This window comes from Sinocyclocheilus rhinocerous, unplaced genomic scaffold (assembly GCF_001515625.1).
Source record: "Sinocyclocheilus rhinocerous isolate Xijiao unplaced genomic scaffold, SAMN03320098_v1.1 scaffold254, whole genome shotgun sequence".
Taxonomy (NCBI): domain Eukaryota; kingdom Metazoa; phylum Chordata; class Actinopteri; order Cypriniformes; family Cyprinidae; genus Sinocyclocheilus; species Sinocyclocheilus rhinocerous.
In genome coordinates, this window is record NW_015628690.1 from 1,879,018 (window position 1) to 1,893,142 (window position 14,125).

Genomic DNA, 14,125 nt, shown 5'->3' on the forward strand with positions numbered 1-14,125 from the left:
TCTAGGCTTCCTGCCATGCTTCGAACGCAAGCTTCAGATGAAGAAGTGAATGATGTGTGCTCCCGGCGCTTATTTATACTATAGTCGCACCGGTAGTGACGTCATGGCTGTCGCCGGCCAACGAGTTGGTGTTTTTTCAATGTATGCTTCAGACACGGGTCACGACGAGGCGTTCCCCATAGCGACCCCTAGAGGACGCAGTGTCTCGTTCCCTACTCAGGGAACCATGGTTACATAAGTAACCTGAGACGTTTCTGTGTATGTTTTTGACTGATCTGGATGACTTACAGTTCAGAGCACTGAGAGCCTCAACAGATATTTATTTATTTATTATTATTATTGTTATTATTACTATTATTTGTAAAAAGTGCAGAAATAATCACTAAAGAAAGGGAAATAGTCAAATTGAGCTGCTCATATAGTACAATTATATGGCTTTTCTGGTACAGACAGACAGTATCTGAAAAATATTTACTGTAGTACAAAAAGGTGTATTTATTACAAAAAGGTGCACGATCATATAGCTATGAACACACCGCTGATCCATAGTTTCAGTCGACTACATCACGCACATCCACGCTCACTATTAAAAATGTAGCTCTACTGTAAAAGTTGAAAAGTTGACATTTCTATTGTTATATACCTGTACATACAATTGTCGATTTGTATATTTTTTATTCCTTATTTTACTTGTTCTATTTTTTTATTTTTTATTATCTGTGTTTTTTTGTTCTGTCACTGTCATCCTGTTACACTGTGGAAGCTTCTGTCACGAAAACAAATTCCTCGTATGTGTAAACATACCTGGCAATAAAGCTCATTCTCATTCTCATTCATTCTCTCTTTCAGATTCAGCTCTCTATTACTGTGCTCTATTAGTAGAAGCCCAGTGATACAAAACATGAGACATGGCGTACAAAAACCTGAAGCTCTTTTAACTTTGCATATATCTAGTTAACAACTATAATCAAAATAATCAAAACTGCTATAATATTGCTATCATTTTAGCTTTTTTCTCAGAGGAAAACACTTTTTAATCTAGTGAAAACAATGTAAGATTGCATAATCTATGATGTTCAACTATTCAGTTAAGATCCTACAGAGTGCAGATCAGAGAACACAGTTGATCAGCCAGACAAACATATGACTGAAATTGAAGGAAGATCAGTAACATTACATTGTAAATATGAAACAGATTCAGCACAAGATAATTTATTCTGGTACATCCACACTGAAAAAAAAAAAGATTAATTAAATGTACTAATTGTTTTTAAGGTAAGTGGTTGCAATCAATTTATTTTAGCTACATTTAAATAAACCAATTTAGTTGACTAACTTTCAACATTATTATTTTTTTTTAAATGTAGCTAAAATAAAATGTTTGCAACCACTTACCTTAAAAAAAAATTTAGTATAATTTTTTCCAGTGCAGAGAGTGAATGACTTTCCTAAATACATCCTGAGGAGAAGCAAATATGGAGGAGACAATGGCACTGCGTTCCAGGAGAGATTTCACTCTAAACTTTCATCAGATTCAGTTCCACTGACAATCCAGAATCTGTGTGTGTCTGACTCTGCTGTATACTACTGTGCTCTGAGGCCCACAGTGAGAAAACTCAAGTCAAACCACATAAAAACACAGAGACATAAACACACATGTGATTATTTCTTCACAATAGGCATTTCTGAAATGTAAAAGGTATATTAAAGTCATACTGAAGGTAACATAGTTAAATAAACTACAATAATAATCATGCAATCAATTTTAAATTATCCACCCATCCGTTCCTAATTCTGATTATATAACATAATTGTCTTTACCGTGTCTTTATAACTTTATCACTGCAGCAGTTCGGGAAGTTCTTTACTATTTCAGCATGACAACAACCCTGTGCACAAAGAAAAGTCCATAAAGAATGACAACATTTTAAAAAATATTTGTTTTCACTCTTGTACAGAAAAAAAAAGTTAAAAGTCAGATAGGGAGTTCTAAAATTATTTCAGCTTTTGTCTCTGAGTAGAACACTTTATAATTTAATTAAAACTATGTAATTTCAGAAGTTGGCCACTGTGTGGCATAATTGATGATGTTAGTGGAAACTACTCATTTAAGTTCCTGCTGTATGTGTGTAATGTCTGCAAACAACCACGTGCTGGTAAACTTCAGACTAATATTGCCTGCTGCACATTCTGTAAACTATGTTAATCTGGCTGAGGAATTTACTTCTAATGGCCGCAGTTCTTGGTAAGTAACTTAACTGTTAAATGTAACACATTTTTATTATCCTTAGATAAGAACATATAAGAACAACATTATTTCTTTCATACACAAGATTCTGTCAATCAGCCAACAAGAGTTCAAACAGCTTCTGAACATGAGATGGTTAAACTTCACTGCACTTACAGTACCAGTGATTCACACCCTTATCTTTACTGGTACCAACATAAAACCAATGGATTACCAGTTTACATGCTCCGTAAACTCTCGACTGGATCAAGCAGCAGTGAAAAAGAATTTGAGGAAAGATTTCATGCAGATCTCAACAAATCCTAAAGTTCAGTTTCTGAAGTTCATCCAGGATGTGCGCGTGTCTGACTCTGCTGTTTACTACTGTGTTCTGCAGCCCACTTTGACTGAAACACATACACATCCTGATAGGAACTAAGAGCTCTGAAACAGCATGAGCATGATTTAACTAAAATAAACACACTCCAGCAGAGGGTGGAGCTTATTGTTGAGAGTGTGAGGCAGAGTGAAACAGCTACAGTACAGTTACAAAGATTATATTGTTGTCATCACTGTCTCTGTAAAGATATCATGTTTCTTTTCACCTGTATAATAATCAAATTTTGCATGGGTAAGAGATATTCATTCAATCAATATGCTTATTATGAAAAAAAATTCCTTAAATAAAATCCATTTAGCTTTATACAGTGTATAAATGTGTTTTATTGTTTGATTAATTAGGGTCCTTTTCTTTTGCACAGGAAATTCTTTTGGTGACACAATACAACCATGGTTTCCAGAAAAACATGATTCTGATGGTGAAAATGTGACTCTGTCCTGTAACTACAGTCTCACTAGTGGCACTAATGCTAATATCCAGTGGTATCGCCAGTATCCCGGAGCAAAACCAGAGTTTTTACTTCTTGTCACTGAATATTTTAGCAAATCTGAGCCTGAACTACGTCTATATTCAGAAGCTACAAAAGAAATCAAACGTGTGGATCTGGTGATCTTCTCTGCTGCTGTATCAGACTCTGCTCTGTACTACTGTGCTCTGAGGCCCACAGTGACAGGAAACTCAATAAACACAGTACAAAATCCTTCCATTTTATCTAGTAAAATTAAAAAACACACACACACACACACACACACACACACACAACCTGGTCACACTGTGGCAGAATTGTATCCTATTATACATGCAAGCTCCTCCTACATGTGTTTAACCTGAGCAAACAAAGAGTCACACACAGTGAAATCAAAACTCAGACTGGCTCATGTTCATCATCATCATATTTCACTAATACCGCCTTTGCAGTTTTTATACGCTTTATGTAAACTATGTTAATCTGGCTGAGGAATTTTCTTCTATTGGCTGCAGTTCTAGGTGAAGTAACTTGCCTTTACTCCTTATCTTCACATCAGAATATACTTGAAAACTGACTTGTTTATTTACATTTTTATATTTCCTGACAGAGTGCAATACACAAGATTCTGTCAATCAGCCAACAAGAGTTCAAACAGCTTCTGAACATGAGATGGTTAAACTTCACTGCACTTACAGTACCAGTGATTCACACCCTTATCTTTACTGGTACCAACATAAAACCAATGGATTACCAGTTTACATGCTCCGTAAACTCTCGACTGGATCAAGCAGCAGTGAAAAAGAATTTGAGGAAAGATTTCATGCAGATCTCAACAAATCCTAAAGTTCAGTTTCTCTGTCAATCCAGGATGTGCGCGTGTCTGACTCTGCTGTTTACTACTGTGTTCTGCAGCCCACTTTGACTGAAACACATACACATCCTGATAGGAACTAAGAGCTCTGAAACAGCATGAGCATGATTTAACTAAAATAAACACACTCCAGCAGAGGGTGGAGCTTATTGTTGAGAGTGTGAGGCAGAGTGAAACAGCTACAGTACAGTTACAAAGATTATATTGTTGTCATCACTGTCTCTGTAAAGATATCATGTTTCTTTTCACCTGTATAATAATCAAATTTTGCATGGGTAAGAGATATTCATTCAATCAATATGCTTATTATGAAAAAAAATTCCTTAAATAAAATCCATTTAGCTTTATACAGTGTATAAATGTGTTTTATTGTTTGATTAATTAGGGTCCTTTTCTTTTGCACAGGAAATTCTTTTGGTGACACAATACAACCATGGTTTCCAGAAAAACATGATTCTGATGGTGAAAATGTGACTCTGTCCTGTAACTACAGTCTCACTAGTGGCACTAATGCTAATATCCAGTGGTATCGCCAGTATCCCGGAGCAAAACCAGAGTTTTTACTTCTTGTCACTGAATATTTTAGCAAATCTGAGCCTGAACTACGTCTATATTCAGAAGCTACAAAAGAAATCAAACGTGTGGATCTGGTGATCTTCTCTGCTGCTGTATCAGACTCTGCTCTGTACTACTGTGCTCTGAGGCCCACAGTGACAGGAAACTCAATAAACACAGTACAAAATCCTTCCATTTTATCTAGTAAAATTAAAAAACACACACACACACACACACACACACACACAGGTAAGAGATATTCATTCAATCAATATGCTTATTATGAAAAAAAATTCCTTAAATAAAATCCATTTAGCTTTATACAGTGTATAAATGTGTTTTATTGTTTGATTAATTAGGGTCCTTTTCTTTTGCACAGGAAATTCTTTTGGTGACACAATACAACCATGGTTTCCAGAAAAACATGATTCTGATGGTGAAAATGTGACTCTGTCCTGTAACTACAGTCTCACTAGTGGCACTAATGCTAATATCCAGTGGTATCGCCAGTATCCCGGAGCAAAACCAGAGTTTTTACTTCTTGTCACTGAATATTTTAGCAAATCTGAGCCTGAACTACGTCTATATTCAGAAGCTACAAAAGAAATCAAACGTGTGGATCTGGTGATCTTCTCTGCTGCTGTATCAGACTCTGCTCTGTACTACTGTGCTCTGAGGCCCACAGTGACAGGAAACTCAATAAACACAGTACAAAATCCTTCCATTTTATGTAGTAAAATTAAAAAACACACACACACACACACACACACACACACATAGAGAGACAAAGACTAAGAGAGCAACTGTATGTAGAGTATTAATAGGTCTGATAAAATAATCTGATAAAAAACAAAAACAAAAAACAAAACAAATATTGAATCCAAATCAACAGGTGCAAAACTGCAAATAAAAATATTAAATCAACTTTACATTTAAAGCTAATATTCTTAATTACATCAAAATCCATGGAAAAGTATAGCCTATATGTTTCATGGATCATCATGTGTAACACATTGTGCCACAAGATGGCAGTGTTCTCAGACATTCAATAGAAACTGCAGCAGTGAACAACAGAATTGAACTTACAGAACAGAATTTATATAGGTACAGTATAATGTTGCTCAGAGAGGAGAGACTCAGTGTTCACAGATCTGACATGATGTAATCGTGTTTGACAGAGACTGTGCAACTATTCAGTCTGACTCTTCTCAGAGTGAACACTTGTACAATGGATCTTCATTCAATTATTCTGTTCTGTGCCTCAACTGGTAAGTATTAATTTGGTTAATTATAAATTTTTTATATCTCACTAAAAATTTACAAACATACTCTTACAAATGTTTTCTTTTTCAGCTGCTGTCTTTGGAAATGTAATTAAACCAAACAAAACCAATGTTGTTTATGAGGAGGGTTCAAATGTTACATTATTCTGTAGTCTTTACCCTGGAGCTACAGATAATCTCCACTGGTACCGTCAGTATGAAAGATCAAAACCTGAATTTCTTGTACTCACCTTCGGTAGTGCAAAAGAACCTCAGTGGTCTGATGTTGATCCAAGATTCTCTGTTAAAGTTGAAAAAAGGGAAAAAAACCATGTGGATCTGAAGATCTCCTCTGCTGCTGTATCAGACTCTGCTCTGTACTACTGTGCTCTGCAGCCCACAGTGACAGGAAACACAACAGCCCTCTACAAAAACCTGTTACAATGAGAGAAAAGAGACAAACACAGAGACAGAGATGAAGACAAAGAGAAAGAAGCTGTAACTGACCATTACAATATTATGCGTGTCAGAAAAATAATAGGATGGAAAAATCACAGGTATCTACCAAAATCAAAAGGTAGACCATTTAATCAGTCTATTGGAAAAACTAAATATAATCAAAATGTAACATTCTAAAGTGAGCCAATATTTGGCAATATACAGATGAAGTAATTCCTAGTTGGCAAATAAATTTAGAATATCTTCTTTAAAAAAAATCAAATGTAACAAATGTTAAAATATCTCAAATGATTCTCATGTGTAATATACAGCGCAGACAATCACATGGTGCTCTTGCTTGTTCCAAATTCTGATTATAAAAATAGCTAGACTATAAATAATAAATATTGTTCATATTTTCATCAGTCAATATTTCCATGTTTGTTATAAATTAAAAGAAATTAGACAGAGTGAAAAATGCAAAGACATCGAGAATTTAAGCCAAAAAAAAAAACCTGAAGCTCTTTTCACTTTGAACCGATAGTGAAAACCACAATCAAAACCAATATCTATTATCCCAGAACGTAATAAAACATGTGGCCACACCTGTCAGAGGTTAAATTAGGCCTGTTATAAAACTTCAAAGAAACATTAAAACACATTCAGGATATCATGTTCCATGTGGTTACTTCAGTACACTAATGCATGTCTTAGGAATAGTTCGCCCAAAAATGAAAATTTTGTCATCATTTACCCACCCTCATATCGTTCCAAACCTGTATGAGTTTCTTTCTTATGTTGAACATTAAAGAAGATTTTTTTGGTGAGGTTTCATTCTTTTACAAATGTAATAAAAATATAGATATCGGCATCGGTATCGGCAAGTACCAAAAATAAAAGTATCGGTATCGGGCGAGTACTGGAAAAAGTGGTATCGGTGCATCCCTAGTTTCATTCTATTCCAGCATCACAATACAATACCCCTGTAATTTCAGATGCTGGCCACTGTGTTGCATAATGATGTTTGCGGCAACTGTTTATTTAAGATCCTGCTGTGTGTAACTTCTGAAACACTATTCCAGCATCACAATACAATACCCCTGTAATTTCAGATGCTGGCCACTGTGTTGCATAATGATGTTTGTGGCAACTGTTTATTTAAGATCCTGCTGTGTGTAACTTCTGAAACAATTGTGATTGAAAAACGTATCAGACTAATATTGCCTGCTGTACATACACTATGCTAATTTGAATAAGGAATTTACTTTTAATGGCTGAATTCCTTGGTAACAAATTTGTATTAGGCCTATAGTTAAAGTTGAGTTTATTTTATAATTTTATCTGCAACTGAAAATCCATGACAACATACAGAAAGAGAAGAACACTGCAACAATTTAATAGTAATATTAATGCTGAAGTCATCTGAGATCATTTTCAAGAACATTCATGACTGAGACGCATGATAGTTCCAGTTGCCTTTGTTTCAAACAAGAGAGTCCGCTCTGGTTTCAGTTACGGTGATGAGCAGACCGATAGGACTATACAGCATTGCTATGGAAATATTAGGAAATATAAGATTGGCACATTTGACCAATCAGTCAAATAATTCAGAGCAGTCTAATAACATACTGTACAGTGTGTTTCAGTGAATAAAGTTATATAAGCTAATCAAATACATGGAAGCTATGTTGTAAGATTAATCATTGTACATATAAACACAATTAAGTCATATTGTTACAGTCTTCACTGACACTGACTGTAGCACAGGCTCCTCCCAGCAGTCAGAAAGTGATTTGAATTTATTGCTGCTTTAACAGATGCAGAAAGAAGAAGAGGATCACAACATCTCTGTATATTTTTTAAGAGTTGGTGATTTAAATTGTAGATAATGGCACTGTGGAAAAGTGTCATTGTGATTATAGTTTAATATATCTGGGGTGAGTAGAACAATTAAATAATGGTTCTTTTTCATTATGTGTGAATGTGCATATTTTTTTGCAGCCAATGAGAAAATTTTTATTCATAATGTTTTTATTCAATTTCAGGATGTAATTCTCAAGACAAAGTTGATCAGCACACAAGGATTCAATTTGCTTTTGAAGGTGATACTGTAACGATCGACTGTACATATCAGACTGCTTATGCAAACCCGACTCTCTTCTGGTACCAGCAGAAAGACAATGGAATCCTCAAGCATATGCTAAATAAATTCGCTAAATCTGGAAACAGTGAGGAAGAATTCAAGGAGAGATTTCATGCATCTCTCAACAAAACTGCAGTTCCACTGACAATCCAGGATGTGTGTGTGTCTGACTCTGCTGTGTACTACTTACTGTGCTGAAGCCCAAAATGACTGAAACACACTCAACTCACACAAAAACTCTGACAATGCAACAGCATACATTACATCATTATGCAATTAAATTTTTTCGTCTTAGTCTATGAATTCATTTATAAAACCTCTTTCATCTATAAATATATTCTATTTTAGTAGGTTTCTTTCACTTAAAATTTACATTCAGTTCACATGATCTAATTTTACAGTTTACAGTTTAGTTACATTTATATTTTTATTAATTTTACCTTACTGTTGGTTTCGGGTGATTTTATACTGTTTATGCGACTAAAATAATCACTATAATTATGGCTAAAATCTATCTTTTGAATGTATACGCATGTGCAAAATGTGATTGTAGTGTGATTTACTGAGGTTTGCGGTAGTCAATTTCCTGATATTTGAACCATTAAGGGCCCCCCAAAAAATATGTCTTAACCAATTTTGAATTTGACATGGCTGTGATAGTTGCTCATTTGTGCTGGTCTTGGTTGCATTGGCCATTATGGAAATGCACTGGCTGTGTCTGTGTTCTTCAATTTGCACATTGTCAGTAGATCACCCGCTGAACTTTCAAGACCCATTTGTGCTTTTATGGGATTGCAGTCTCATGCCCTGTTATATCTTTTACCCTGTTTAGTATATCTGGCCCAAAATATTCCTCATATTTGCATTATATTTCCTGCTTATGGTAAGCTCTTTACAAATCAATGCGCTAAGGAATGATGAGTCAGAGACAAATTTGGCTCATAAACTAACAGACAAACAAAAAATAGTGCAGATCTTTTATTACATTAAAAGACATGTTTACTTGTACATACACTACAGTCTGTCTATTATGTCCCATTGCCTTTATGCCATCTTGAACTCTCTCCATTTGCACTGTTTTCCCTAAATATCTCTTTTTGCACTGTCCTTCCACACAACTGCACAGTGTTATGGATTGTATTTGTTTAAAGTATATGTAAAGTATATAGATTACTTCTTTTAATAGTTGAGCTATGTTTAAGTTTATATATGTTTATAAATCTTGCACCTTGGTCCTGTGAGGCACAACATTTAGTTCCTGGGGAATTACAATAAACTTGACTTGAATTAAGCTTGTAATCCCAATTACACAATATACTTGTAGTTAACCAGAAGAGAGCAGTAGGTACTCAATATTACATTTTACAGTACAGCAGCTTTTATAGGTCTCCAAAAGCTCCTCCTTGGATCATCATTATAGCACCAAAAGCAAAACTCTCATATCAGTGTTCATTGTCACTGACTGTAGCACAGGCTCCTCCCAGCAGTCAGACAAAGTGATCTGAGTTTATTGCTGCTTTAACAGATGCAGAAAGAGGAAGGGAATCATCACATGCATCACACTCTGCATATTTTTTTAAGAGTCTGCAATTTCAACTGTATATGATGGCACTGTGGAAAAGTGCCATTGTGATCATAGTTTTATATATCTGGGGTGAGTAGCAAAATCCATGATTCTTTTCAAATATATTTCAAATGAATTTTCCTTATGTGTGTAATGTGCATATTTATTCCTATTTTTTAAATTCTGTTTCAGGTTGTAATTCTCAAGACAAAGTTGATCAGCATACAAAGATTCAATCTGCTTTTGAAGGTGATACTGTAACGATCGACTGTACATATCAGACTGCTTATGCAAACCCGACTCTCTTCCGGTACCAGCAGAAAGACAATGGAAATCCCAAGTACATGTTAAATAAATATTCTAAGTCTGGAAACAGTGAGGAAGAATTCAAAGAGAGATTTCATGTGAATCTCAACAAAACTGCAGTTCCTCTGACAATCCAGGATGTGCGTGTGTCTGACTCTGCTGTGTACTACTGTGCTCTGAGGCCCACTGTGACTGAAACACATTCAACACTCATACAAAAACTATGAATCAGCATAAATTACATGATTATGCAATTAATTTTTTTCATTTATTCTCTATAAAACCCTTTTTATCCATAAATATATTGTAGTTGTATACTTGTAGAGGGAACCAGAAGAGGGCAGTAGGTGCTCAATATTACATTTGACAATACAGCAGCTGTCATTGGTATCCATAAGATCCTCCTTGGATCATTAGAATACCAAAAGCAAAACTCAAGTCAAACCACATACAAAAACACTTGAGATGCTCCTGTTTAGAATGTGAATGTTGCATACATACATAAGAACATGTATGTTTGTATGTATACACACACACACACACATATACATAGTATACGTCACCATATGGATGAAAGTGAAAATCAGCAGGAAGTTCCTGTGTGTTTCTGACTGATCTGCAGTGACTTACAGCTGAGAGCACTGAGAGACTCAACAGAGAACTGAACTGATCTGATTGAACATGGACAGATGCTTTATACTGATTCTCACTGTGGGAACAGGTACATTATTTATTGAACAGCCTAATGAATGAAAATCTGTGCAAAAATATTTCCATGGTTTTAAAGTCTCAAACTCCAAATCTTTTAATGGTTTGATTTGACTGATTGCTTTTTTCCTCAAAAAGTAAAGTGTGTTGTGATATAATTTTTTTCTACCTTGATTTCATAAATCAAAATCGTATAGGTTAATTTGGTGGATGGAGACAACATTCATCCAGATAAAGGGATGGAAAAATTCTCTAAGAAAAAAGAAACTGACAAGCTGAGCTGCTCATATAGTACAAGTAGAGAATATGTGTGGCTTTACATGGTACAGACAGTATCCCAACAGAGAACCACAATTCTTATCATACAAAAAATGCACGGTCATCGGGTGATTATGAAGATACCTCTGATGATCGGTTTAATTCGGCTACATCATGTTCATCCACTGAACTCACTATTACTGATGTACATCTATCTGATTCTGACATGAAACATGTCGTACAAAAACTTTAAAGGGGTCATCGGATGCGAAATGCACTTTTACATGTTGTTTGAACATAAATGATAAAAATCCACCCAGTGGTTTTTTTTATAATCTCCTAAAATCATTACCCCTTTCTCAAATCAAGCCGTTCTCAGATTTCTGCCAGTGTGACGTCACACTGGCCAAGGCCGCTCCCACAATTGTTGATTGACAGTGGTGTCAGTCTTTGATTTTATCACAGCTCCGTCCTGAGTGAGCTGTCATCAGTCCGCCATTGATTCAATGCCATTGTTTCCAGAACGGTTGTAGACAAGAATGTCTCCTAAGCGATTGAGATGTTTTGTTGTCGGAGGTAATAATGAACATAGCAGCAGGGCCGGCGCTAGCTATAGGAGCAGGCGATTGCCTAGGGCCTCGGGCTTTGAGGAGGGGCCTCCATAACCATAGCATCTCCTATATGCTAGTCCACCAGTCAAGACCGGCAGAAATACTAGCCTCATTGTTCATTGGATATAATTGAATTGTCACTCATCTGCAATTAAACCAATTAATGTTGCAGTTTCAAAGCGGGTCCCGCCTTCTGAATGTCTGCATAACGAACGCATCCTTCAGGTGCTGCGAACTGTGCGATGCAAATGGCTAAATAGGCACGAAAAGAAGTACAGCTCCTAATGCAGGTGTGTGAGTTGTCGTAATCTATTTTAGAGTGATTGCAATGTATTCTAAATATAAACTTGTTCTGTCAATCAGCGTCATTTCTGAAAAGATCATTCACCGCTTTATTACGAGTTTTAAAAAGCGCGAGCTTTTAAAAATTTAATCAAGCTTTACATCATCAATCCATGACATGTTCAGTGCCAGCTAGTAAACAAAAAGATCTCTACTGTTAATTTTGATCATGGCATGTATTAAAAAAAAAAAAAATAAGGAAAAAACAAAGACGATGTGTGTGGAGCAAGTGGTAGTTTTTTGTAGTCGCACTAACGACATCATCAGGTTCTGTGCTCTTAAAAGGGATAGTTCACCCAAAAATGAAAATTCTGTCATAATTTACTCTCACCCTCAAGTTGTTCCAAACTTGCATGATTATCTTTCTTCTGCTGAGCAAAGAAAACATTTTGAAGAATGTTGGTGACTAAACTGTTGACGGTAACATTTTGAAGCTCTTATTATGAAAACCAAATCAAAACCTCAATGTGAGATGATAACTGCAAACATCTGTGTGAGGTTAATTGGAAAAATGTTTTATAAAAGGAAAAAAGAACAACAACAACAAAAAAGGTAAAAAGGGGTTGCAACTGCGTGTTACAAAACTTTACTACAGTTGTGCAACACTTCATTCATGTTACATTTGCAAAAAACAAAGCTTCCCCATATTATACAAGAATATGTTTCATGTAGTTTTTAAAAAAAAATCTTGCTGTGACAGACTGTCTGACATTAAAATATGACTAAAGTTAATTTTAACTTGTGTAACAAAATCTACTATGCACCCAATTATTACTATTTAGAATTTATCTTTAACAATAATGGACAGGAAATTTGTTTCACATAATGGTAGAAGCAATGAGTCAGGCCCTAAGAAAAACTATTCCTACAAAATAAAGCTTCTCCTTTGCCGTAAAGTGTCAAAAGAGGAGGGACTTAGATCTGGCATAATGTAGTTATGTCTGACAGAGACTGTGGTAGAAATTCAGTCCGACTCTTCTCAGAGTGAACACTTGCACAATGGATCTTCATTCACTTATTCTGTTCTGTGTCTCAACCGGTATGTATATTTATTTGGCTGATTATTTGGTTGATTATTAAAAGAAGAAAATAACAAAACAAATGTACCTCTTCTTTTTCAGCTGCTGTCTTTGGAAATATCATCCAACCAAACAAAGTCAATGTTTTTGCTGAGGAGGGTTCAAGTGTTACATTATCCTGTAATTTTACTGACTCTAGCACTACAGATTATCTCCACTGGTATCGTCAGTATGGAAGATCAAAACCTGAATTTATTGTACTCACCTATGACAATGCAAAAGATGCTCAGCGCTCTGTTGTTGATCCAAGATTCACTGTTAATGTGACAAAAAGAGAACACGTGGATCTGAAGATCTCCTCTGCTGCTGTATCAGACTCTGCTCTGTACTACTGTGCTCTGCAGCCCACAGTGACAGGAAACACATCAGCTCTCTACAAAAACCTGTTACAATGAGAGAAAAGAGAGAAACAGAGATTCTAAAAACAGCCACGTTTTATTATAGTATGTGAATTTGTGTGGCAGTATCAAAGACACATTACATTAAATCCCTACAAAACAATCCTTTAGTTCACCAGTTAGTTATAAGTTATCCTTCTGAATATTCTTTAATTCAGAAAAAAGAATTATCTTTATTTACATTGAAATGCTACGGTTTCAGTTTACGCAATACTTGCAGTTAACCAGAAGAGGGCAGTAGGTACTCAATATTACATCAGTTATGTTATCCTTCTGAATATTCTTTAATTCAGAAAAAAGAATTATCTTTATTTACATTGAAATGCTACGGTTTCAGTTTACGCAATACTTGCAGTTAACCAGAAGAGGGCAGTAGGTACTCAATATTACATTCAACAATACAGCAGCTTTTATTGGTCTCCATAAGCTCCTCCTTGGATCATCTTTACAATACCAAAAGCTAATCTCTCATATTTACTGATTTATCTAGACTT

The 14,125-nt window shown here is 35.4% G+C and overlaps 1 protein-coding gene, 1 pseudogene and 2 gene segments (V, D, J or C); all 4 read left to right on the plus strand.

The window, feature by feature from the left end:
• Positions 1 to 5,750: 5,750 nt before the first annotated feature.
• On the plus strand, positions 5,751 to 6,177 carry LOC107738262 (immunoglobulin iota chain-like; the record flags this gene model as incomplete). The annotated part of the gene is made up of 2 exons (XM_016549982.1): positions 5,751 to 5,790; positions 5,876 to 6,177. Coding segments are annotated over exons 1-2 (342 nt in total), but the record flags the coding sequence as incomplete, so codon positions are not given.
• Positions 6,178 to 8,110: 1,933 nt separating this feature from the next.
• LOC107738222 (T-cell receptor alpha chain V region HPB-MLT-like) lies at positions 8,111 to 8,563 on the plus strand (annotated as a pseudogene).
• Positions 8,564 to 9,970: 1,407 nt separating this feature from the next.
• LOC107738223 (T-cell receptor alpha chain V region CTL-F3-like) lies at positions 9,971 to 10,462 on the plus strand. The segment is given in 2 exon segments: positions 9,971 to 10,019; positions 10,122 to 10,462. Coding segments are annotated over 2 exon segments (390 nt in total).
• Positions 10,463 to 13,138: 2,676 nt separating this feature from the next.
• Positions 13,139 to 13,628, plus strand: LOC107738224 (T-cell receptor alpha chain V region RL-5-like). The segment is given in 2 exon segments: positions 13,139 to 13,193; positions 13,276 to 13,628. Coding segments are annotated over 2 exon segments (393 nt in total).
• The last annotated feature ends 497 nt before the right edge of the window (positions 13,629 to 14,125 follow it).